General features: G+C 47.9%; 2 protein-coding genes across 4 annotated transcripts in view; one reads left to right on the forward strand and one right to left on the reverse strand.

Moving 5' to 3' along the window:
- Positions 1-5,702, reverse strand: part of TEN1 (TEN1 subunit of CST complex) — a 125,605-nt gene extending 119,903 nt beyond the window's left edge. Inside the window, exon 1 of the mRNA XM_085616951.1 lies at positions 5,564-5,702. The gene's annotated coding sequence lies outside the window, so the exon portion shown is untranslated. The remainder of the gene's footprint in view (positions 1-5,563) is intronic.
- A 442-nt stretch (positions 5,703-6,144) lies between these two features.
- LOC146810058 (peroxisomal acyl-coenzyme A oxidase 1-like) overlaps positions 6,145-26,079 on the forward strand; it is a 203,796-nt gene continuing 183,861 nt past the window's right edge. The window contains exon 1 of one of the 3 annotated variants that reach the window (XM_085616956.1): positions 6,145-6,459. In XM_085616956.1, coding sequence (XP_085473082.1) covers positions 6,345-6,459 — 115 coding nt within the window. In that variant the 5' untranslated portion in view covers positions 6,145-6,344. The remainder of the gene's footprint in view (positions 6,460-26,079) is intronic. The other 2 variants (XM_085616955.1, XM_085616954.1) reach the window with 2 other exon arrangements.

The raw sequence follows: 26,079 nt of genomic DNA on the forward strand, positions 1-26,079 counted from the left end.
TCCCATCTTTTTTCTAGCTCTGTAGAGCTCTAGGGCCTCCCTATCTAGGGCTACTTGCTGCTTTCTGATTTTAAGCTGGGCTTCCTCATACTTCAGCAGTCTCTCTCTCCTCTCCTGGGAGGTTTCCCTCCTATGAGCAGAGATAGAAGTCCCTATAGATTAACTTGAATGGTTAGACTCCACTGAGGGAGATCTAGACCTTCTAGGCCCACCACCAACTCTTCCAGAGGTGACAAAGAGGGGACCAGTGTGGTCCTCCCCCTTATCCTCCAGGGGAGCTGGATTGTCCAGGTCAAGATCATTGTCATCTTCCTGGTCAGCATTAGAGGTCAGGTCATAGGAATTTCACCCCTAGGCCCTTCCTCAGCTGCTGCCCCACCCACTCTGTCTACCCCTTCAGACCTTATAGGTCTTCTGAGATCATCCAGCCCGAGTACCTCTATGAGATGCTGGGTGGTTGGGCTTTTGCCCGTCTTCAGTCTCCTAGTACTGCATAATGCTCTCAATTCCAAGAATGAGAGGTTATCATATTTGGAGGGAAGAAGCCCATTGGCTTCTGGCAGGGACCCACTGGTTCCTGGCCTTGAAGACATTACTAGTGAGGTGTGGTGTATTGCACTACCTACTCTAGTGTGGCCTACTAAACTCTCTTGAGTTGTAGAAAGGGTGTGCTAAACCCTTAACACACAACTCTATGTTCAGTAGATCTTACTGTATTCTAAAGCCTGTATTATATGTACCTCAGGTACCTTTAGTGGTTTTCAGTTAGTCACTCAATTGAGATTATCGGGTAAAACAATAGCAAGCTGAAATCCCACCGCTGCACACCAATGTGAGAAGTTGGCTTGGCATATGCTGTCCACTAATTATAGTGGGCACCTTGCACCAGTCCAAACAAACCCTTATTGATGATATGTTAAAGACAACCTTTATTGAAAGCTATCCTAGTGGTAGTTATGGAGAGCAGCCTTCAGGCTAAGTCTTGAAGGAATGTAAAGCAGCTTGTTTTCCCAGTCTATAATCTCTTGAATGACCAAATGAAAGGCAACCACACCAGGTATATATATAAAATATATGTATTTATTTCTAAACACACCCTACTAGTCTCTTTATGAGGCAAGAGGTCCAAACACATGTTACACTTCAAATATTACAGTAAAATAGCACAAATACACGTCAGGCCCTGGGGCGAGCCAAACCATATGCTAAAATAGTGGTATAAGAACCACGACTTAACTAGACACAAGGCCTAGAGCCTGTAGAATCGCTGGAACCCCAAGGAACCACCCATGGTAGTGACACAGGGGACCCACGGGCGCCGTGTGCAGTGTGAGAACACAGCTGCGAGGTCCCGTTAGCTTCTATGGGGAAAGTCACGGTTAGATTTTTAAAGATTAGGGACACTTAGAGATGAGTCAGGACCAAACCCTTTTGGCCTTAAAAAGTTCTAGGGTCAACACCCACGGGAGCACCGGAGTACTCGAGTTACCTCACCCAGGGAAGCCGGGTGCATAGGTGTCAAATGGTGTCGGGTCGCGTTGTCGTTTTCAATGGAAGCTGGCAAAGAAGTGCTGCTGCCGGGAAGATGCGAAGTGTCCGAAGAGATCCAAGCCTGGTTCGAAGTTGAGAAGAACCTGAAAGCAGAGGGGACAGAGTCTGGGTCACTACCCAGTGACCAGGGCCACGATAGGCGAAGTCCCACCGATGTTGGGTGATTTTAGGTGAAGAAGGTGAAGCTTGACTCTTCAGCCACAAGGACCAGGAGGAGTCGAGGATGACCAGGAGCTGGATTCGAGCTGTCCCTCAAAGGATGTTGAGTGCTGCAGCGTCGGTGCCCGGATTGGACACAACAAGCCTTGGTAACAGCAACCCACGCAGAAAGGAGAAAGCAGACCAGCAAGGTCTGAGGGACTCACCACTTGGTGGGGAGTCGGGGCACATCTGGAACAACCAGGGAAGTCCAAGGAAAATCAAAGTTACCTTCACAGGGACCCACCAGTCGACGGACCAGAGATCGCGAAGGGGCCTCGAGAGGAATCACAAAATGGCGGCCCACGGGTCACTCGGGTGACTATGCCGACAATCTTTGGTGGATTCTCTGCTCGAGGTGGGGGCTACAATTAACCCCATGCACGACTTCAAGAGACATCGAGAAGTCAATGCACTTGCAAAAGTGCACGGTGACCAGGAGTTCCGGTTCCACGTTACTCACGAGGGCTGCAGGTCTCAGCTTTGCGATTTCTTCCGTCCTCTAATATTGTGTAGAGAGTCGAAGTTCCAGGATTCAGTTGCAGAGTTTCGTCCAGGGATATCTAAAGTCCTGTTGCCAGGCGTTCCTTACTTATACCTAAGGAAGGGGTTGGACTAACTCAGGGGACCCACCTATGGGAGGGTTTGGAAAGAGGGGTGGCTACACCCATTTCCTTTGCCCAGTTTCGCGCCAGAGCAGGGGCTAGAAGCCCCTGAACTGGTTTGAGCTGGACTATGCACAGGGACACTAAATGTGCCCCCAGTGCAGGACTTCAAAGCACTCAGAGTGCTCCCACCCAGCCCCAATACATATCAGCCTGTCTGGGAGGTGGTTACACCTCCCTGTGACAGGAAACCTATTGTCCAGGCCTTCCCTGACGGAGTTTCGGTCAGCAGCAGGAGGCCAGACCCGTGTCTGTGGCTGCAGCATCCATTTTGTGATGCCAGGGCTCTGTTAAGTTGGTACCGGGTATACCGGTGCTGTCATGTCTCTCCCTCTTGAAGGGTGGGATCAATTCTCACATCAGGAATTGATGTGGGGGTATTATTCCAAGGTGTTTGACACCAAACACAACATGTTTCCGTGCATCCAGTCCAAAGTTAGCATGAACCGTTTTAGTTATAATGCACTTACGAGTATATGGTCAGGCTGCACCACTGACAACCCCGGAGGATAGATTCCGAAGGCTGCAGAGGGGCTCAGCTCATGCCTGGGCACCCTCTCACATATAACCAAGCACCCTGCCTTCAGGATTGATGGGGCCGGCCATAGGGGTGAATGATAGGTTTCTATGTGCAGTGATAGGTGAGATATAAACCTATATCTCTGTAAGGGGTGCATGCACCACCATACCCAGGCTGCAGTAGCAGACCTGTGGTGTCATTTTGGAGGGCTTTCCAGGGGTGGCATAATACATGCTTCAGCCCCTGGTAGGCCTCTGGGGTACCTATGCCCTGGGTACATAGTATACCAGATACTAGGGGCTCACAAGGGTACCCCAGAATCCAATCTGGAATGTACCTAAGGTAAATGGAATCAATTTAGAGAGGAAGCAGCTAGGCTGGGATCCTGAATAGCAGGGCCCCAGCCAGACTAAAGTTGAAAAATAGAGTTACAGCAGCAAAAATTGGGGGTAACCATGTGAAGCAGATCCTACTCCTCTACAGGAGTTTCGCTACCAGTGGATGCGGTGGGCGAGCAGGGACCCTGTGTGCCTGTTCCAACGTATAAAAAGCAGAAAGCCCTTCAGGTGCGACAACTGTACGAAATCAATGATCTAGGAAGGTAATCATGTCTCTGCCCTCTGCCCCTTCTGGCATGCCCACTAGTCGAATATTATTTCTCCTGTTGCGTCCCTCCGCATCTTCTGCCCTGCGCTCCAGCAAACCAACTCGTTTAGTAAGTTCGCTCACCTGGCGGGTTAACTTTTGTTGCTCTGGGTTCAGCTCAGTGATTGACACCTCGGTTAATTTGACTCTAGGCGAGTTTATGATGTTCAGTGCGAAGCAGGCCCAGTCCCACCGACAGCATGCTAATGTCCTGGTGCACTGTGGCTTTGTCTGCTATTGCTTCCAGGATCTTAGTCAGTTGTTGATGTACCGGATCGGTCAGTGGCGGCGGGGTCTCCGAGACCTGCGAAGGATCCGCCGCGTCTTCACCTCTGTCGGAGGGGTGGGGGGGCCTGCACCTTTCGTCCTGGGTTTCCCTATGTTAGGACCTTGCCCTGCACTCAAGGTGCCAGCGAGGGTGGTCGATGCATCAGGAGGAGGGACCAGTGCAGCGGTTGACCACTGAGGGGAGGCGACTCCAAACAGGCCATGTGCTTCGCGGTATTCCAGGGTGTTTATAAATGGACGTGGTAGTGCCCCTTGTGGCCCAAGCCATCCCTCCACGTAGGGTTGCTACAAACGAGTTCAGTGAGGTAGCTAAGGGAGGATTAACTCTCTTCCCTATGAATCTCTTCGGCGCCAGGAGACGTGGGAGTCGTGGTCCGGATCTAAGTCGGGCACCACGGGTGGCGCAAGCCTCGCCCTCCAGGCTGAGTGCGGAGTCAAGTAAGTGCTCTCATATGTCAGTTCCCAGGCTCAGTGAGAAGCACCTCAACAGCTCCCCGCCTCCAGCCAGCCGCATCCGGCAAACCATCCAGCTTGCGAGTTCCAATAGCTCAAACCTTCCCTAATTCGTGGGGGAGCCACAGGTTTTGCCTCTCTCCATAGGGGCCCAATTCTCAATGGGGATGGAGTTCCAAGGTCACCAGCGTACGGTTCTCTTGTCTTCGAGCTCGGGCCGCGCAGGTAAAGGGTGGATTTTGGCAGGATAAGCGTTGGGTCGGCGCGGAGCTGCAGGCTCACACGTCCGCTATTCATGGCTCCCAAGCCACGCCCCCTTGTTTCAAAGCATGATGTGAGTAAAAGAATAAGTCTTCACAAAATATGTGAGCAGGGTTTATTTACTTTTGGTTTTACTTATGAATCTACCAGTTTTTTAAATAGAGTAGGCAAATTTGTAAAATTTTAAAAGGTAACTGACAAGTGGGACCGTGTCATGTATAACTTCTAGCCAATTTTAGCATGTTAGCCAACAGCACTATGTATGGTGGGGTTTAAATTCGAAAACGAAACTATTAAAAGCAAAACTAGACGCCCCACAATGCAACTGAAGAACTTGGCTGAAGAAATAGATGGTGGTATCCTATGCTGTAGAGCCAAAGCACAGAGTTGTGAAATGCAAATTAAAATGTAGTTCCTAGTTTTCGATCTTTTTGTTCTTGTAGACAATCATGATTAAATAGCTGGGTGGGTGGGATGGCAAAGATATACTTTCAGATGCAAATGGCAGTATCTCCTGTTAACAGGATAACATTAACTCACCTGGGAATACCTGCTTGCTAAAAGGCTCTATCAGAAAAATGTCAACATCAGCAAGTTAGATGGCTTAAGATACAGGGAAAAAATGACCTTTCGTCCCTTCTTCTCTGTCTTATGTAGGTGGAGTGCTCACAACACTGCTGTGATGTACCCGGCCTCAAACAACTGCAGCACAGGCTGCAAGAGCTGCCCCACGAGGGCCGGCAGTGGGAAAACAGATTAACTTTTTTTTTCTTTAACATCTTCCTGGTTTAAGTTACAAAATGTTTACCCTCTATCTCCTAGCTACTCATTCAACCAATAATTTGCATTAACCCACCCTTTCAATCACATATAAGTCATAGTAATGTACCACAAAGAGACTGGAGTAAAATGCATTAAATGGTTTCTTTAAGAGCACAAGCTAAAACTTGTACACTAACCAACAACTACAAATTGGACTAACCTGGGCTCCAGGATTGCGCGCTACATGTCATAGAGAGCTACAACGCCTCAGGAGAGGTAGAAAGCGCTATATAAATTCAAATATAATATAATGCAATCAATGCCTATGCAGAACTCAAACTCTCCAGCCGGACGTGAGATCACGTTTTAGACAAGAGAGACGGTGCATATCACCATTGCAGAAAGCCAGCGGCCATGTTGGAACTACAAGCAAATACAGGGCAACCCAGACAAACACGAAAAAATGCTTTCGTTGTATACTAATTTAAAACATGTAAACGTAGTAAAGAGAGTTACAGACATAGATCGTTTGTACATATACTGATTATTTACTAAAGAACAAATATGCAAAGTGTAGGTTTTTAATTTGTGAATTTGCTTAGATATCTATCCGAAACAGACATTGGACAGTAGAATTTTGAAATGAAGACGGGCAATTAGGACTATATTTTCCTTTGTTAATTTTTTTCTTTGGGGTGATGATGTGCTAGTGCTTTTCTGTGTCCATGTCGTAGATGCGGCAAGGCGGAAGCCATCTTATGGTCAGGCAAAGCATGACGGCTGCCTGGGGCAGTGGGCGTCACTTATTTGACAGGTCCAAGGGGCAGTGGGTGTTGCTTGTGCTGTGCTTCCTGGTTATTCCTGTTGGGCGAAGGGCAGCTGTTTTGGTGGCCGGTTAGTAAGAAGCTGCTGCGAAACAAGATACCACCATACCGATAACCACCGCGTCGCCTGTGATCTTTTAAAACTCTCACAACCCAGGATCGCCTATTACCCTGACCATGACCTCGCACCCCGACCTGCAGCGAGAGCGCGCATCCGCCACCTTCAACCCCGAACTCCTCACTCACATACTGGACGGGAGCGCAGAACGAAGCAGAAGAAGGCGGGAGATTGGTGAGAAACCTGGGTGCGAATGGGATATAGACTAGAGTATAAAAGATAGGAAACGTAGGTGTGATAGCTGTGCAAAGAAATTGTGTGCAATGTGCTCACCGCTGTAACGTTTTCTTTCCGGGCAGAGCTCCGAGTCACCTCTTTATCTAACTACACCTGTTACAGTCAGCATATTTATAAAACCTCTGAGTGGCGACCTGCTGTTATAGCCAGCAGAGGAAATAGTATTGAGGGGAAAAAATAAGAAATATTACTGTTATATCGACAATAAACTTACCGGTTCAACTGTTTCTGCTTCTTCATCATTTCTACTTCTTTTCAATTATCAACTGGGTAAAGGGATCGATATAATTAATGAGAACTTCCACCCGATATCATCCAGCAAAAAATCTCATCCATCGCTAACAATTCATCAGTCCACAAGGGCCTGCGGAATTATTTTACCCAAAATAGATTCAAGTAGCAGGGCTAAAGAAAACCCACCGTATTTATCAAAAGATCTAAGCCTATGTGTTGATGCTAGAAACTTTGCATGCAAAGCAGCAAAATGGGGCCCAAGTTCCCTTTGCAGAAAAACTAAAACTCTGATATTTGTACTTGCTAAATACTAAGAGTGTGTGTTAGTTAGAGGGAGGTCTATTTTTTGAGGAGCACCAAAGCAGTCCTATCTCTTAGAACATTTGAATTTACAAAGCCATTAAGTATTAGTTTTATATAATATGTACACACACACAAACTTGCATGCATACCGACACACTTACAGATCTTCACATAGTCTCGCTGCTAGCATGTATGGGGATCCAGCTGGTTTGTGGATCCGGCAGCTAATCTTGAGCTTGATCGTAAAATCCAGGTCCGTTCCTCTGACTCTTTTTTTGTTATTGTTCTTTTTGTTTTTTTTAAGTGCCACATCGCATAATGCCATCACAGCGCCTGTTAGACTGATGCTAGAACCTTTTGTAGGAGTTACAGCAAATTTCGACCCCCAGTTCAAGTTTTCAGAAGAAGTAAAACTCTAATATGTATAAGTACTTGCAAAAGCTTCACAGTTGACTGCCAGTAACTTTACATTTGACTGATACCAAGAGAAAGTATAAGACTTCCTTGCAAAACTCATATTATTGGTTTTGTTACTGATTCAGTTTACTTTACTTTATTTTTTTCGGGGCGTTTTATATAGCACAAACTTGACCCAAAGGTATCAGAGCCCTTTACATGAGCACTAGTTGCGTTACTGGTCTAATGCTAATAGTTTCATTCATATCTCTACCGGACACTAATCAATGATTTCTAATTTGTCATAATATGAAAGGTATGCTATGTGCCACGTTGCTATTTTAGGCGTAAAAGCTTCATAGGCGATATTGTCAGAAGGCCTGATAATGATATCCCAGAGAGTGCAGGGGCCAGGACACACCCTTGTTTTAATCCATTCTCCACTAGTATTCAGGCTGTCAAGTGCCACATTTTGTCACGTTCCACTTGGCCTAATTATCATAATGCAAGTTCTGGGAAATGTCAGGAAGCCCTAAGGTGAGGGTCCAGCTTGTTAGCTTTGACCTCAGCCACACAGGATAGACCCGATCAAAAACAGAACCAAAGGCCATGAAGCAGCAGTTCAACAATCCTGCTACCTCCTATGGACCTCTGTGCAATCACACATAAGGTTAAGCAGTGATCACTTTGGAATGTATTTATCCAAACCCTCCTTGTTCATAAGGGACCAAATTAATACCTGTGGCCCAACTGTTAATATAATGTTATCATAATTCGGATGTACATTTTTGCAGTAGAATCCAGTAACATAAATTAGTCTCTTCCTGGCAGGTTCTTCTCTGCTCCCCTTCATATGAATAGGCTTAATGATTGCACCTTTCCAATGATCTGGGATAATGTCCATCTGTTACCCATTCGTAAACAGGGCGTAAAATATTAGTCCAGCATAAGGTATTCAGGCAGATTACTGCAGTCAGTATATTGTCCTAGCCATTAGTTCCAGATACATTTTTTGCTGTAATAACACATGCAACACCTATTTGTTTTTTTATTTATTTATTTGCAAAGTTTTATATAGCGCTGGCTAGACCCGGAGGTATCCGAGCGCTTTACATGATGATCAGCAAGTTACAGATTACATGATTACTTCAGTTACAGATTCCAAGTATAGACATAAGAGAAAAAAAGAGGGAGGGAAACATAACGGGGAAGCGAGGAAAACCATGTCAGATTTCCGTCCGGGAAGGTGACGGCTGAGGGGGTGAACCAGGGCCAAACTCCTCCTATAGCTGCATAGGACTCTGCGGTGAGCATAGACAGTAAAAAACATGAGATTACACGATAACATAAGTTATATTCGCGTAGCGTAGTAAAGACAAAATGTTTTATGTGGGATGGAAGGTAAGTAGGGGAAAAGGAATGCAGATAGCGTCAGGCAGACCAGAGGGGGGATGGGACTTCAGGGGAAACAAGCAGTCAAAGTGAAAGATAGACAAGACGGTGAAGCACCGTTAAAAACAATGACCGATGTCCGGCTGGGTAGGTGATGGCTGAGGGGGTGAACCATAGCCATACTCCTCTATAGCTGCAAAGGACAGCTCCACCGGGCATCAGCCAGGGTTGCTCGGACTCCGCATTGAGAACGGACAGTAGAAAAACATGAGATTACGTGATAACATAAGTTATTTTCGTGTTACATAGCAAAGACAAAATGTCTTATGTGGAATGGAAGGTAGAGGGGGAAAGGTAAACAGGGGAAAAGGAATGGAGATAGCGTCAGGCAGACCAGAGGGGGGAAGGGACTTCAGGGGAAACAGGCAGTCAAAGTGAAAGATAGACAAGACCGTGAAGCACTGTTAAAAAACAATGTCCGATGTCCGGCTGGGTAGGTGACGGCCGAGGGGGTGAACCATAGCCAGTCTCCTCTATAGCTGCATAGGACAGCTCCACCGGTTAACCGCCAATGGTACTCTTGTTCAGCGGTAAGTACAAACAGATTCGGTTTTCGCCCATGGGGCATCATCATAGTTCAATCGAAGGCATTGTTCCCAGTGAAATTGGGAAACACCCTCTGATTCGTCCTCCCGCTAGTTCCCTCAGTGGAAAGGTGAAAGAGACAGATTATCAGTCCTCAGGGGGCTTGCTCCCAGAATCTGTGGCCCACTGCTGAGCGCTATCATCTATCTGGTTCATAGTCGAAAGCTCTGAGCCTGGTTAGAATAATATTTTCTTCAACACAGCTGTCATCACTTACATTTTTATAAAAGCTAAATATACAATTAGGCCAAGACAAGTCAGATATAACTTATTTGAGAGTTTCTGGCATAATACTTCAGTTCTCATTAACTATTCGCCACAATTCCCTAGAATCAGCTTTTTGAATTGCTGCATCATATTCTGTCAGTTATGAATATTATATGTCTTTTTACATTCTACTGTAATGCTACTGTATGCATTTGTAGTCCTTCTAAGTACTTGAAGATATGCAAGGTCCTGCTTAAATTTCCTTCAAGCCCTTTCCAGCTTTTTTTCTTACATCTGTATGCCTTTGAATACTATTGAATTGCATTTTATCTAATTCTTTACCAAAAAGATAACAAAACTGTGACTTAACTGCCGCATTACAATTTACTACAGTATTCCTCTTACCATGGAACCAATTCAACATGCTTTAGTCAGGATTTGGGGCTTGTACAGGTTCTAGCAGTATCTGTTAGCATGTATAGCTTCCTCCAACATACAGTTTCTTATTCATTGGGATTATTTAAAAAATATATATATATTAGGTTTTATACAAAACAAACACGAGACTCAGTACTGCAATGTGACAGTATCATTAACACGATGTATACAATAATTATTACCACAAAGTGTCTATCGGTCAGTAAACCGCTTTTGCCAGAAAAATCATATTAACGTACAACACTCCCCATTCCACCTGCCCACCAGTCCACCCAGTACAGCCCAGGTAGTGTACAGGCGTGTAGTGTATAGTCAGTGTGTACCCTTCGCCACACATCAGCCTAGAGCGGGTTCAGGTCAATCACCTGCGTGGCTCCACCTGCGGCTATCGTGCCCTCCCCTTTGGTTGCAAGGTAAGTTTTATACAATTCCCAAAATGTTTTTGGTCTGCTCCGTGGTGGCAGTAAGTCACTGAAGTTTTCCGTTTGAGTGCTACAATATAACATGTCCCGTGACCATTGAGTCATAGTGGGAAGCGGACCTCGTGACCAGCTGATCGCTACCCTTCTTTTGGCCAGTAACAGACCCATATCAACCAGCCGCCTTATGCCTTTGGGTATCTGTTTAGAGTAGCCCAGCAGCGCAAGTGCAGGCTCTGGGGCCAGCGTCAGTTCTGACACCCATCTGAGTTCTCCAAATACTGAGTCCCAGAAGTTGGAGATCCCGGACAAGACCAGGCTGGGTGGAGGAAATCAGCTGTCTGTGTCTTAGACCGGTCGCAAGTCGGTTCGTCCTGTAAGCCGTATCTATGTTAGCCTTCTGGGGTATTATAAACCCTGTTGAAGAACTTAAAGTGGATCAATCTAGGTCTCCCATTCAGGGAGATGCTTTTCGTGCTGGTGCAGCAGTATGACCACATAGCGTCATCTATGCCTCGTTGCAGGTCGCGCTGCCAAGCTAATCGCGCTTTAGTGTAGTGATTTTCCCTATAGGACATAGAGAACTAGTACAGTTTAGACACTATTCTGAAGGGCGACTTTGGTGTTATAACATAGGACAGGGCTGGTAGGTCTGGGGGTTCCAGCAGTTCATCTCCCAGTATATTCCGCAGCACGTGGCGCGTTCTGTGGAATTGGAATTGTGTAAGGGTGGTAGGTGTAACATCTCCTGATACCATGTCCCCCCAGCCAGCTCTTAGCTACTCCATTTACAAAGAGATCCCCTATAGTGTGGGCCCCCAGTGTGCCAAAAGCTCTTGTGACCCCTTTGTCCTTACACGGGGCAACCAACGACACCAGTCTAGTTGCGCAAACTGTGAGTAAAGAAGAGCGCCTGCCTGCAGCTGCAGTAAATAGTGCCAAGCATGTGATGTCGAGTTAATTGAATCTAAGATCCCCGTCCGTCTGCCAGGAGGTGTGAACATCAGAGCCGGTAGCGACAGAGGGGCCGCTACCACAAACTCTATTCGAAGGTGTGGGATGTCCGAGGAACCATGCATCCAATAGAATGCATGCGCGCCCTGCGCAGCCCTGTAATATAAATCAAAATCTGGCACGCCTAGCCCACCCATAGAATACGGTAGCATAAGAATCTGCCACTTGACTCGCGCCTGTTAGCCCGCCCAAGCTAATTTTATCATCAGCGATGTAAGGCGGCAGAAGAACGCCTGAGGCAGAACCATGGGGCTATTTGAGAAGAGGAACAGGAAACTGGGCAGGACCACCATTTTCATAATGGAGACTCAGCCAAACAGAGATAGAGGCAATTTAATCCATTTGTCCACATCGTCTTCTAATTTACTAATTGCAATGCCATAATTTTCTCTGAACACTACTTCTGAGTTGGTGTGTACCCTAATACCCAAATATCTCACCGCCTCAGTGGACCACTGCAATGGGTAATCTGGCTCAAACGCTACCGTGGCCTGTGATAGGGGGAGTATAATGGATTTTGGCCAGTTGACCCGCAGGCCAGACACTGTCCCGAAACACACCACCTCATGAAGAACCTGAGATAGGTTACATTCCGGATTTCTAACATACAATAGTGTGTCATCCGCAGGTAGAGACTATCAACGCATAGCCCGGGAACCAAATCCCTTTGTGTCTATGATATTCTCTAAGCCCACATGCCAGGGGTTCAGCCACAAGTGCATATAGAATGGGTGACAGAGGGCAACCCTGTCTCGTGCCTCTGGAGATGTAAATTGGATCCGTCACTAAGTTGCCTATTTTTATCCTGGCTGTAGGAGTGTTATATAGAACACCCACTAACTATAGAAAGACAGGCCCTAGTCCCATCCTAGTGAGTACGTATCTCATAAAGGGCCATTCGACGGAGTTGAATGCTTTTTCCATGTCTAGCAAAACAGCTACTGAGGGTATTTCCTGTCTAGTATGTTGTAGCACGCCAAACACCGAGCGCAAATTATAAGTCCGGTTTCTGCCCGGCACAAACCCCACCTGCTCCGGTGCCACCAAGGTTGGCACTAGGGGGATCAAACGGTTAGCCAGAATCTTTGCAAATATTTTCATATCAACATTTAGCAGGGAGAGTGGGCGGTATGATGCGCAGTCTTCCGAAGACTTACTTGGTTTAAGAATAGCTACAATAATTGCTTCTCTCATGGATGGCGACATAGTGCCCGAAACGCACACGTCATCGAAAAGCGCAGTTAGCTGCGGCATTAGTTCTTCTAGACATGCCTTATAGAAAGCCTCCGTCGGCCCCGGGCGCGCTACCTGTTTTCATATTTTAGAGTGCTAAAAGTATTTCTCCCTCTCAATTGGCCTCATGATTAACTCATGGTGGGTGTTCATCAGCCATGGCATTTTTATATGTGTAAGGTAGTCCAGAATTTGCTCCTCCGAACTACCACTACGGGTAGTATATAGGTCAGAATAATATTGTCTGAACCTACTCGCTGCTTCTGTTATGGCGTTGCCCTCCGCCGATCTAATCACTTTTCCACAACAGTTTTATCTTGGCATTTCTTGAGTAGTTGGGCAAATACTGCCCCTGGGCGCTCACTCCATCTGTATGCCCTAGCCGTGGCATACTTGCCGAAGTGTTTTATTTCGGTATCAGCCGCCTCATGATACTCTTCCAACGTGACTTTAATCTCCTGTGTTACCACCTCATCTGGTTTAGTCTGTTGGGTCTTTTCTAGGGTCGCGAGCTTCCGTTCAAGATCGGAAAGGCGCTTGCGAATTGATCGGAGAACACCCGAGTGCTTGGACATAGCCAACCCTCTTATATATACCTTAAATGCTTCCCAAACAACCTGGAAGCTCTCCACCGATCCCACATTAGTTAAAAATAATATTTCGATTGCTTCTGCCAGTTCTTCCTTAAAGGCTGCATCAAGCAATGAATATAGTGGGAATCTCCAAGTGAAAGGTGGGATAGGTTTCCTGGGGGAGTCAATCACTAATGGCAGCGGGGAGTGGTCAGAGTAGGTGCGGGGAAGTACCTTACATATTCGAGTGCAGTCATTTAGCTGCTTAGCTGCGAACCAATAATCTATTCTAGTGTGTAAATCATGATAAGCTGAGTAGTGCGTAAACCCACCGCTATTCGGGTACCTCTGGCGCCACACATCGCATAGGTCAAACCGTACCAGAGCGCCTTCTACTACATTTGCTGCTGCGGTGATGCGTCTCTGCGGGCCCCCCGACCTGTCTAGTGTCGGGTCTCTGACCAAGTTAAAATCTCTACCCGAAAGGAGCTGACCACTTGTGGGCAAGCTCACTCTGTCTGTCAACCTTCTATAAAAATCAGGGTTATCATAATTTGGGCCATAGACATTAACTAGAATGAGTTCCATACCTTCCCCCTTACACCGGGTAATAACAAATCTACCCTCTCTATCCGTTTCTAAAGATTCCAGTGTTAGTGCCGATCTAGGATTCACCCAGGTCAATACCCCGCGTGCATGTGTGGTATATCCTGCCGCGTGTATGTTACCATGTAGCCCTCTATTACGTAACATAGGACTGTCAAGATGAAGGTGTGTTTCTTGCAGGAGTGCGACATCAATGTCATGTCTCGTCGAGTAGCTCAGGACTTTACGAATTTTCCTGTGATCTTTAAGCCCTCTGACGTTCCAAGTGAGTGCACTTTTTGTATCAAAGCCTATGTCCCTACGCAACTGACTAGTGGCTGTCGGGGGGGGTGTGTGTCTTGACTGATTCTCCTGGTCAATCGGTACATCGTATAGGGTGTGTGATGTCTGTGTGTCGTCACAAGGTAAAGAAGAAAGTAAATAAACATTGCGAGTCTCACTGCACCCCCCCCCCCCGCCAGGCCATTCCAAACCATGCCTAGATGATAATCTCCCTCAAACCCCCCAACTTTGCCTTGACGGCGTTCTCCCTCGCACCCCCCCCCCACATCATCAATATAAGCAAGAATTCAAAACTGGGTAACATCAAACGTAGAGACCCCTCCCACATTCCCCTCCCCCGCAAACAGAACTCAAGTGGTATAATTCACTCGTGGGCGGACATTGCTCGCCCAGTAGGGTTAAGTTTCTCAACTAGTCACTTTTTTCACTCCTCCCGCCCGCCATTAATAGTAGTGCATCTGCTATATAGTACGAGTCAACTTTCCATAGTCAATAACCTGGTTAAGCGTAACTAACATGCAATGTACTTCCGCTCTGGTGCCATCCCATTGTCAGTAACATAGCCCTCAAAGCAATAATAAGCGATACTGGAAGATTCAATTCTATATAACCCAGCCTCCGAAGGCACTTGCGTGACAGGACTTGAGTTGCAGAAATCCCTCAAACAGAGAAATGCGTAGTCAAGAGATCAATCCTGATCGTCCAATTGTCCCCCAACAGGACCCTTCGTTGTGTCGCGCACAGGGCTGGTTCTCTGTTCCTTTGCCCAGTCCTTTAGGGCCCTCTGCAGTGCTTTCGGATCCGTGAAAATTCGTGAGTGTCCCTGCCGGTTTACACGCACTCTGGCCGGATAGAGCATGGCATAGTCTAAGTGTTGGTCCCTCACCTGGTGTTTCAACGGTGCAAATTGTCTGCATGCTTCTTGCACTCGCGGTGTAAAATCCGGGTACAGAGAAATGTTAGCTCCTTCGTATTGCAATGCAGAGTCTCTATCACGATAGTTCAACAGTCTTGCGATGATCGGCCGTGGGGTGCCCTGGGAACAGGGCGTGGGCCCAATGACCGGTGGGCTCTTTCTACCACAAACATAGGGGAGAATGTTTCACTGCCCAGGAGGGTGACCAGGATTTTCTCTACAAACTTTTCCATGTTGCCAGTTTGGGCCGTTTCCGGACGGCCCGTGATTCTCAAGTTGGGAGCGTGCTTCAAAGTCCTCCGCCTTATCTTGTAGTACTTTTCCCCATCTGCTTGTGGTCTGTGTCCATTATTGTCTGCGCCTCCTCAACCTCGGTGACCCTGCCTTCCGTCATATCTAGTCTTTCTGCGTGCTTATCTAGTCTCTCAGACATTCTATCCATTCGGTATGATAGAGAGTCAATTTTGGTGCCAAACACTGCGAGGCTGCTCTGCAGGCCCTTCTCCATAGCGGTCAGCATGGTGCGGATGTCGCCTTCCACCTCTTCCTGGATCGGTTCTAGCATGCTTTCTTCATCTTCGGCAGAGCTCTCCCGCACCTTTGTCTTCCTGTGGTCGAACGTGATTTTAGGTTGGGTCTTATCAACTCTGCCCATCTTGCCAGGACTGGGTTGTGACCAGCCAGTACTAAATCGAGGTCGCGGATGCAGCTGGCCTTCTGCAATTACACCCCGACAGGCCTTTCTTAGAGTGCCTGCTAAGGCACGTGGTTAATGCGGAGACTCACACACTTCAATGGCACCCACCTTGTGTTATATCGGATGTCCCCCAGAGGGTCGTCATAGAGTCCCTCGTCTTAGCTGTCCAACTTCCCTCTCAACCTTTTGATTCACGCAATCCGGCCAATCCAGGTTTCCGAGTCTGGGATCAATCCGGGATTCCAGCCAGCATGCGGGATATGTCTCTTCGCGCCTTAACCTTCCCAAGGCGGATTTTATCTACATACAATGCATGTATCCTGTAGCACCTAATATGACTACAACTAGGGTGTGAAACTGACCCTCCCGCAGGCACATCAATGGGGTGTGGTCTATCCCAAGGTCAGTAGCTCCGTGTGGGACTGCTCACAGCATCCGCAGCACTACCGCAATTGGCTGCAGGTGCTATATGGGTTATACCCACGTCTCCAGCCGGCATTAGTCGGGACCAAGTCGCAGGTGAGCGCCACTCCCTCCAACCCGCACCCACTTCAAATCAGCAGATCCAGCAGCACGCCCAGCCTCCCATCGCGACTCCGGCAGGTCTCCGTTCTTGGCAACATACGAGATGGCCGATTCCCAGTCTCGCTCATCGCCTCAGTCACCGGGTCACCGTGTAGCCCACCGCGTCTCAGGTAGCTGAAGGGCGCCTATCCTCATGCGCGCGCTTCACGGGGCGTCTCTGCCAGCATATAGGTACTGCTTTGTGTTCAACGGTGTGGAGTAATGATCCAGGCATGTTGGGGCTCCCGACTTCAGCCGCACTCTTCGCCTCAAACACAAGGTCGCCGTAGAGCCCACCGCGTCCCAAGCTGCCGGAGGGTGCCCATCAGGATGCCTGCACTCCAGAGGGGTGCCACCGCCTGCTTTCAGGTGCTGTTCGGTGCTCTCCGGTGTGGGATAACGATTCAGGCGCGTTGGGGCTTCCGAACCGCAGTCAGGCCTCGCGGCGGTCCGCTGGTGATTTTGGCGGGGTCGCGGCACCCTCGGCTGCAGAGGTCTTCCGCAGCGGCTTCCGCTAGCCGCCCCCGTTTTGTCTTCGGCGGTTCTCCGCCTCGGCAGCAAGTGACTGCCTCATCCTTTGCAGCGGAAGCAGCCGGCAGTGTCGCAGCTGCCGGGTCGCAGTCCGTCTCCCTCCGGCACTACAGGTTGGGGCTTCAGGCCTCGTCCAGGGTCTGAGGGCCGTGACAGGACGCCACTGGTAGCTACTTCAAGCGGGGGAAATAGGGAGCCGGAGGCAGCTCATTACTCTCTCACCTTTCCGGCACCAGAGAGTGTTGAAAGCCGGTTCTCGGTACATCGCAGATGCAGTATATTTTTAGGATGATGCGACGGCAGTACGGAGCGATTAGTTTAAGCGGCCATCTTTGTGGCTCACAAGCTCCGCCCCCATTCCTTGGGGATAATTAACATCTATGATAATAGTCTAGGTGGACTGTTTAAGACATGATATTTGATGGGTTCGTTTTAGTGCCCCGCGATAAGTAAAATTGTTCTCCTCAACGTCAGTAGCCACTAATAGCAAATAAATGTACAATAGATACAACTAACAGTTTTTTCTTACCCATTGCAAAAAGTAAGGCCTGTTGGATGATCGCTAGGAAAGCTTCCATACAGGAAGATCTGATTATGGACTGCTACTATTATTACCAATTGTGTAGTGCAATGTGAAATTTACCCTTGTGCCCAAACTAACTCAGGGATGTTATCAGTATTCCGTTGTTCCACCAATACATTATCAGTTTCAGCCGGATTTAACATTAAATTAAAATCATTGGATCGAATTACAAGAGATTTGAAATACATTTCTTGAAGCAATTTCAGATATTCTATTACGTTAGCCAGATGCCTCTTATACAAAATACAGGATGCAGAGCTTTAAGACACAGACAGTCTGATTTGTGTCGCAAATGATACAGGATGTCTATAAAACAAGCAAACAACCCATCACATCCTGACAATGTGATATTTGGAAGTATGCAGCAAGAACTACATTACCCTTTAGTAATAAAATACACCCAACCCTCAATTGTCTCAGCATTAAGTCAAGGGAGCTTATTTACATAATAAAAACAGAAGCCAAATCTGTGAGCACACGTTTACAGCTATCTTAATATCATATGACCAAGAAACAACTTCAAGCCTATGCATGTGGGGTGCTTTGACTCCCTAGTGGCGCTGGAAGTAAAGTCTTAAGTACAGCATTAGTATAGCACCACATATCATGTGACCTTCTTAAACAGTCTTGTTTTTAGACCACGCAAGCTGTCTCTTTGAGACCTGCTGTAATAAGTCTGTAAATAGTCTTTCTTGCTACTTGCTAGCAGCATTGTCATTTGTTTATTCCTGTTTATTGGTTTAAGGCATGCATTTGACTTGCCTCTTTTACTAATGTCCCTCCCTGAGATCACCGGCCAAGTACAGTCTTCTTCCTCAACGTAGTGTTATAGCATTCCATTGCCGAACTTTTCTTCTTTTTCGTTTAGCTATTTAGGCTTCAAGAACATATTTATACTATCTTGTTTTATTTCGCAGGCCGACGTGTTTTTACTATAGCGGCCCTCGCCTATATTTTCTTTTGAACGTGTCCCTTTTTATGTGCATTGTTTATTTTTTTGTATTTTGCAGGCGCAGCACAGCTATTGGTATAGCGGCCGTGCACCTCTTTTTCCCTGGAGAAGCAGCCAATGGCCGCCTGCCTTTTTCCCACAACCCCGCCCCTTTACACACTATTGCCATCAGAATTGTTTATGCTAGCTGGATCGCTTCCACTTCAAAATTCACTTTGCAGCGCTTTCTTCTTACATACAGTGAGTGCAACCTGCCTCCTTTATCACGCAGCATGGACGAGCAGTTTTCTTTTGGGAGTATTAGTCCCACGCCGTAGACAGCAGGCATTGGAGGCATGAGGGAGAGAGCGGGCATCTTTGCCAGCTTAAACCATCTTGGTCTGGCGCGCTGCTCTCCGCCCTGTAGTGTCGTACGTCAGCAATCACGACACGGACACATGAATAACTATATTGGGTTCTTTATTTTACCTCCGTACTGTACTTTGCTCTAACTCTATCTGCCTTTCCCGCCTTCGCTCCTCCCTCCTAGTTCCGGGTTTCCCTCCCCTCGAGGGCTGGTCCTAGCCCCCAGTGTGTATTGCGATCCTACATTTTCCCATTTCTTAACAATTTGAAATACTTCAAGTGTGTCCATGCATGTCAGAGTATACAATAATAGAAAACCCCATAGTTACTTTTCTCCGATCAGGCGAACGGGTCTTCGATGAGTTCGCTGGGGCCGGAGGGATACTTTTTGAGCCGCCCATTCCCCTTCGACCAGAGACATGGCAGGTCGATGATCGCTTGCTACCTCAGGTGTATCTTCTTGGACCGCACTACGGGGTGCAGTTAGCATATCTCTGACATGAGGCGTGCACTTCTGAAAATGCGACACATTCCTCGTGATTCTCTTGTCCTCCGATTCAGCTGTGATCATAGTCCCTTTTTGCTTCGTCACCACTAGAGGACATGTATGATATCGACAGTCTGCTTTTCTTTGTTGTTCTTGTCGCATCAATACCAAGTCTCCTTCCTGGATAGATGGCTGTGCAGCTTTTCTTTGTCTGTCTGCGTATTCCTTCATCTTCTCCTTTTGTAGTTTTGTCTCTTGCTGATATTGCTTCGTGGTCAGAGTCTTGAGACACGCCACTGGCTACGTCTTCCCAGACCGGTATTCTTGTGCGCACGGTGTGACCCAGCATTAGTGTTGCTGGACACCTGCCTGTGGTAGGATGCGGTGTAGTTCGATATGCTCGTAATACCTCATTCAGTGCCACTTGCACGTCCCCTTTGGACAGTTCTGCTTGTTGAATGGTCTTCTTTAGGGTGGCCATAAATCTTTCCACCATTCCTTTGGCCTGTGGCCACAAGGGAGTAATTTTCCTGTGTCTGAAGTTTAGATGGTTGGCAAAAGCAGCAAATTCTTGCCCATTGAATGGTGGGCCATTATCCGTTTTGACTACCTTCGGAATGCCCCCATGCTGCGAAGACCTCATCCATTACAGGTATGATGGAGGCGGCTTTAGTTGACGCTGTGAGATGTGCGATTGGGAAACGTAAGTACTCGTCCATTATGACTAGGATGTACTTGCCAGATTGTAACGGGCCAAAGAAGTCCATTGCGACATGATGCCACGCACACCATCCGGCAGTTTAGACATTTGGAGAGGCGCAGGAGGCTCCTCTCGATTCACCAACTGACACTGTGGGCAGTCCTTCAGTGTAAGTTCGACCATCTGATCAAGCGTCGGGAACCAGACTCGCTCCCGCAGCGCCCTCTTTGTGGCAACGATACCTCTGTGCCCTTCATGCGCAAGGTTGATGACTCCTTGGCGCAGTTGTTTCGGAATGATGATTCGTTTGTCCCTTAGTATAAGACCATCTGAGGTGATAGATAGTTCATCTTTCACATGCCTGAAAGAGGACAGCTCAGGACTGTCAATATGTTCACTCTGTCTGAATTCCTCCAAATGTCTCCAGCTATTCGTCTGAATGCGATGTTTTATACTTCGGAGTGTGGCATCTTCATTGGTAGCTTCAAGGATGGCCTCCAACGGGACGGCTGGGGGTCTGGCTTGAGCCACCACAAAATGGATATATTCTTCAGCTACTGAGGGAGTGGATGTGGACGTTGCCTTGGGATGTCTGGACATATAGTCAGCTGGATTGGCAGCCTTTCCTGGTTTGTGGATGATGGTGTAGGTAGATTCTTGAAGGCGGATACCCCAGCGCTCTATTCTGGGTGGCATCTTGGCTGGAGGATTTCCAAAGATGGTTACCAGGGCCTGGTGATCCGTGATAAGTGTGAAATGCTTTCCGTAGATAAAGATGTTAAAGTGTTCGCAGGCCCAGACCACCGCCAAGCTTTCTTTTTCCGGCTGAGAGTATGCTCTCTCTGTGTCCGTGAGACTCCTACTGGCATATGCTACAATATGTCGCTGATCATTCTCTCTGTCATATTGAGCTAGTATAGCTCCAAGTCCTACAGGACTCGCATCTACAGTTATTTCCGTTTTTCTTCTAGGGTTAAAGTATGCCAAGTTGTTGGCCGATTGAACCACAGCTTTGATTGAATGAAGTGCTTGATCACATCTCGTGGTCCATTGAAACGGGTGTACTTGTTTGCTCAGCTGTCTCAGAGTGTAACTGATGGTGGCATAATCCTTGATGTATCGGGCACAGTAGCTTGCCATGCCCAAAAACGAACGCGCACCACCTGCGTCTCGTGGCCTGGGGGTCTCATTCAAGGCAGCAATCTTTTCTGGATCAGATTTCATTCCTGCGCCAGGGAAGATGTGGCCGAAGAATTTTAGTGTGGATTTGTGAAATTCACATTTGTCTTTGTTGAACGTGAGATTGGCATCAAGCAGAGCATGACAGACTCGGTCTAGTGCTGTGTCGTGTTCCTGCAGTGTCGTGCCATAGACAAGGATGTCGTCACTATTGTTCAGCGTGTTGGGAATGTGATGAATTACCTTCCTGATAGCCTCCTGAAAAATCTCAGCGGCAGATGAAACTCCAAAACTGAGTCTCTTATACCTAAAGAGGCCTTGGTGAGTCGAGAAGGTGGTGATATATCTCGATTTCTCGTGAAGCTCCAGTTGATGCTAACCTTTGTTAAGGTCCAGTTTAGAGAATATCTGCGCACCGTTGAGGGACGCAATCATGTCACTGATGTGAGGCCCTGGGTGTCGTTCTCTTTCTACGGCGGTGTTAGGTGCTCTCATGTCTACGCAGAGACGCACTTTACCAGGTGAGCCTTTTTTGGGCACTACGACCACTGGAGAAACCCAGGGAGTGGGTCCTGATGTCCTTTCGATGATGTCAGCCTGGATAAGGTCCTGCAGTTCCTCCTCTACAGACTGTTGAAGGTGAAACTGGATTTTTTCTGTGATGTTGTGCTAGGGGAGTCACACGTTCATTTATGTGCAGTTGAACCTGACAGTGCGCCATCTTTCCAAGTCCGGTGAATAGCTTAGGAAACTTGTGAACTATGTCAGGTTCATCGTCAACTTTGTATAAAATTTCAACTAAGCAAAGTCGTTCCGCCATTGGCAGGCTGAGAAGACAATCCGCTTCAGGACCATCAATGACATGGATGCGGGCTGGAATAGTCCTGTCTTTGTATGTGAGATTAGTCGGGAATTGTCCCAAACACGGGAGAGGTTCCTTTGACATCCAGGTGTACACGCGGACGGCAGCTTTATGCAACTGTGGTGGCGGATTCATTTTCTTGTATTCTGCAACTGAGATATAGTTGAGAGATGCTCCACTGTCCAGAACAAACTTGGCCAAGTGAGTGTCCATTTTAAGGTGTAATCGCGGGTATTTTTTTAATCGGTCTGGATCTGCGACCATGCAGACATACTCATCGCTGTCTTGCGATATTGGTGACAGCGACCTTGACTCGCGAGATTGCGATCGACGGGATTGATAGGTCTCATGAGAATGACGGCTGGATTGTGAAGAGCCCGTGAACGAATTTCTGCGGTCCCACCCCGCTTTGGCATGATGACGAGTGTTGGACGGTCTGGACTGTCTGTAATTGTCTCCTTGAGTGTCTTTGCGTGGTGCTCCGCACACATTCTCAAAATGGTTGTCCCGGCCACACTTCCTGCACCTTTGGCCTAACGGAGGGCAGGTCTCCGTGTGAGGGAAGTCATATCCACAACGATAACACTTAAGCTGGCGCTCCTGTCTGTCATCAGTACGACTGGTACTGCGACAACGGCGATTTGAATAGTGAGACTGCACTTTGGATCGGGATGAACGTTGCTTTGCAGGGGAGTACCTTTTAGTGTTGCGAGATTGGAGCCTAAATGCCTGTTAACGTTTTTCGCCTCTTCCAGCTTCCATTCTCTTGGCATGTTCTTCTGCCTGATCGTGTACTCGCGTCATTTCTTCGATTTCATCCAGAGAGTAGCTTTTCTTTAATAGTCGTCTGCATAACAACTCAGACTGGCCTCCTTCTATGATTCGCAGGCGAAGGGCATCTTCCGTCGTGAAGGAGTCCAATTCACAGTAACGAGCCAAACGTCGCAGTCGCGTAATGAACGTGCTCATGGGCTCATCTTTTTCTTGAGATGCCAGGTTAAATGTGTACCTTTCATAATCAATGTTTCGTTTGTGCAGAAATTTTCTGTTTAGGGCGTCACGCACATTGACGTATGACGAAGCAGCATCGGCCGGAAGTTCTTTTATGATCTGACCAACATCTTTCCCGATTAGATTGCGTAGTGCAATCCGCTGTTGCTCTTCCTCCGTCACATGTGACCCTTTCATGAAGTCTTCAAAGTCCTCTAGCCATTCTTGCCAACGAAGACCCATGCCTCCCCCAGATATGAGGACTAGAGGTTCCGGCGGGCGTAAGAAGGGGACTCCAAGCATGCCAAGTCTTTGGCCACCCATGTGCGCGGTGGACGTGGACGACACCGGTCCGGCGCTAGTACTCGCAGAGGCATGACCCTGCCTTGATGTGGGTGATCCAGAGATGATATGCGACTGTGTAGAGGACCGTTGATCACCTCCTTGGTAGTGACTAGTCTTGCACCAGAGTCACCGTAGCGCTTGTCACTCAATTTAATGCAGTGTATGTGGCACGTGTCCGCACTTGTATGTTCCGTAGACTCACCAGCAGGGAGCCTAGTGGGGATGTAATCCACGTATAATGCTGATGTGGCTTTGTAATTGTCCTTTAAAACATCACTAGTCTTTCAGGGGAGCATTTGCCAAGGCTTGTTGCTCTTTGCAGCTATTTGCCTGACTCCAAAATGGCCGCCGGGCACTCCTTGCAAGGGGATTGGAGGAGCTGCCTGACTCAAAGATGGCCGCCGTGAGATCTCGCTCCTCGCGAGATTTGCAAGCCCAACACACACGAGGGCAGCAGTTGCAGCCGGTTGAGCATACACAGGCACCAGTACCTGAACGCAGCTGGATTCGACCGCCGGTCGCCTCACAGGATTCAGCACTCCTCCCACGACGGCAGCAGCAACACGAGCGCAGGGCACAGACCACGCGACCGGGGTGGGCTCCCAGATCGCGACCAGCAGATCCACCGTCGGAGGGCACGCACGCGACCGGGGTGGGCTCCCGGATCGCGAGGACAACGGCAGCACTACAGGATCCCAAGTGGCTGGGGCGGACTCCCCAGGGTGCAGCAGAGCTCCGAAGTAGCGGAGATCGACGTGGGGGGTCACAACGCGACTGGTGTGAGCTCCCGGTCCGCGAAACAGCACGGCTTCCTCAGCAGCGAAGCACACCAGGCTGGAGGTAAGGGAGGCAGGAACCACGACCACTCCTTGTCGCCAGTTGTAGTGTCGTACGTCAGCAATCACGACACATGAATAACTATATTGGGTTCTTTATTTTACCTCCGTACTGTACCCTGCCCTAACTCTATCTGCCTTCCCGGCCTTCGCTCCTCCCTCCTAGTTCCGGGTTTCCCTCCCCTCGTGGGCTGGTCCTAACCCCCAGCGTGTATCGCGATCCTACACGCCCCTCACGCTGCCTATGTCGGCTCCCTGCAGCTGCAAGCACTTCCGCAGACCAGCCAGCCGCAGCCCTTCTCGTTTTATTTTAATTGGTCCTGGTCCATATGTAGCAGGCATAGGAAGTGTGCAGGGAAGAGCGGGCAGCTTTCCATATTGAAAATACGGAACCTGAAAAGTAACCCACAATTTTAATTAAGACAGCTGATGGTTCAACTGCACGGACATTTTGCCTTAATTTCAGTACACTAACATGAAATCAGTTGGGCGAACGCTGTCCTGTTGAGTTTAATTTTCCTTTCCATCACAGCAGTCAGCACTTTCCTGTTTGCTTCCCAGTGGATACACGGTCCATTGTGATCAGCGCAGTTGCGTCCCTGTTTGTTTACAAACCACCCGTCCCTATCTCCGTCGCATTCTTGGAATTCCTCTTCGTTCAAATTACAGGGGTTCCTTCCGTCTCTTTTCCCAGGCGAGTATTCTGCCATTTGGAGGGCTATATTCTCAAAGAAAACACTATTATTTATGAGTATCCACACAGTTGACTTTGTCACGCTGAAACATTGTTTTTTTATTTTTGAATGTTAACCGCTTCAGTGCCCATGACGAGATGGTCTCGTCATGGAGCGCGGTTGCGCTGTGCCCATGACGAGACTATCTCGTCATGAACCCCGCCCGCTAATGCAACGCCCGGCACAGGGCGGGGAAAGGGCGTGGCACTGAAGGGGTTAAAAAAAAGCAAGAAACGTCTGCCATAAAGTGCTGTCACTCACGGGAATCTGCGAGCCTAGCTCATGGTGGTCGAATGGAACATGATTACTAAGTGATTAGCTTTTGAGCCGGCTATATGGCGGCTATAGGTTTACATGGAGTTTACAGACTTTCCCTGTCTGAGTCATTGTGAAGTCTTCTACACAGCATGGTTTTGAACTAATAAAAAAAAGCTGGATTACTGTGTAACATGTGTTCTGTTAATATCACTCTGTGCTTCCTAATGTTGGTGTCCATTCGCCTGTTGAAACAGAAGTAGTCTAGAATATTACAACGCAGCGGGGTGCTGGCTTCCTTCGGATCAGGCTGCCGTGGAGATTCCATCCCGCACATGATTTATAGGACAGAAAGGCCACTTTTGAGCAAGTATGACTCCGTATTCTCTCTATATGGGCAGAGTAGAACAACATTCAATTCAGTGAAGCGCATTTTTCCTTCTAGTTAAGAAACCGAATAAGCAAGTGCTGTGATTGACTCCGAGCCGCTTAGCAGAGTAAAATATTTTTAGCTTACCCAACACATACGTCTGTACAGGTATAGATGATAAATGTATATTTAAAACTCTTTTGTTTCCCCCACTTGTAGTTGGTTCGCCCTCACCACTCCCCGTTATTAGTGATTACATCATCCCTTGCATACAATTTCTTAGGTATTTGAGTTAGCGCAGTCATGCTCGGGTGTTAAAGGCAGGCAGAGAGTAATCCCTATTTAAACAAACATTTGACCCATTTTACTGTTGAGCCTTGTGATTCACACCGGTGTCCCAGTCAGGGTCGGAGTGGCCTATAGCAGGGGCATAACGCGGGGCCCTGCAGCCCCTGCGGTGCAGGGGGTCC

The sequence above is a fragment of the Triturus cristatus genome, chromosome 7 (genome assembly GCF_964204655.1).
Source record: "Triturus cristatus chromosome 7, aTriCri1.1, whole genome shotgun sequence".
NCBI lineage: Eukaryota > Metazoa > Chordata > Amphibia > Caudata > Salamandridae > Triturus > Triturus cristatus.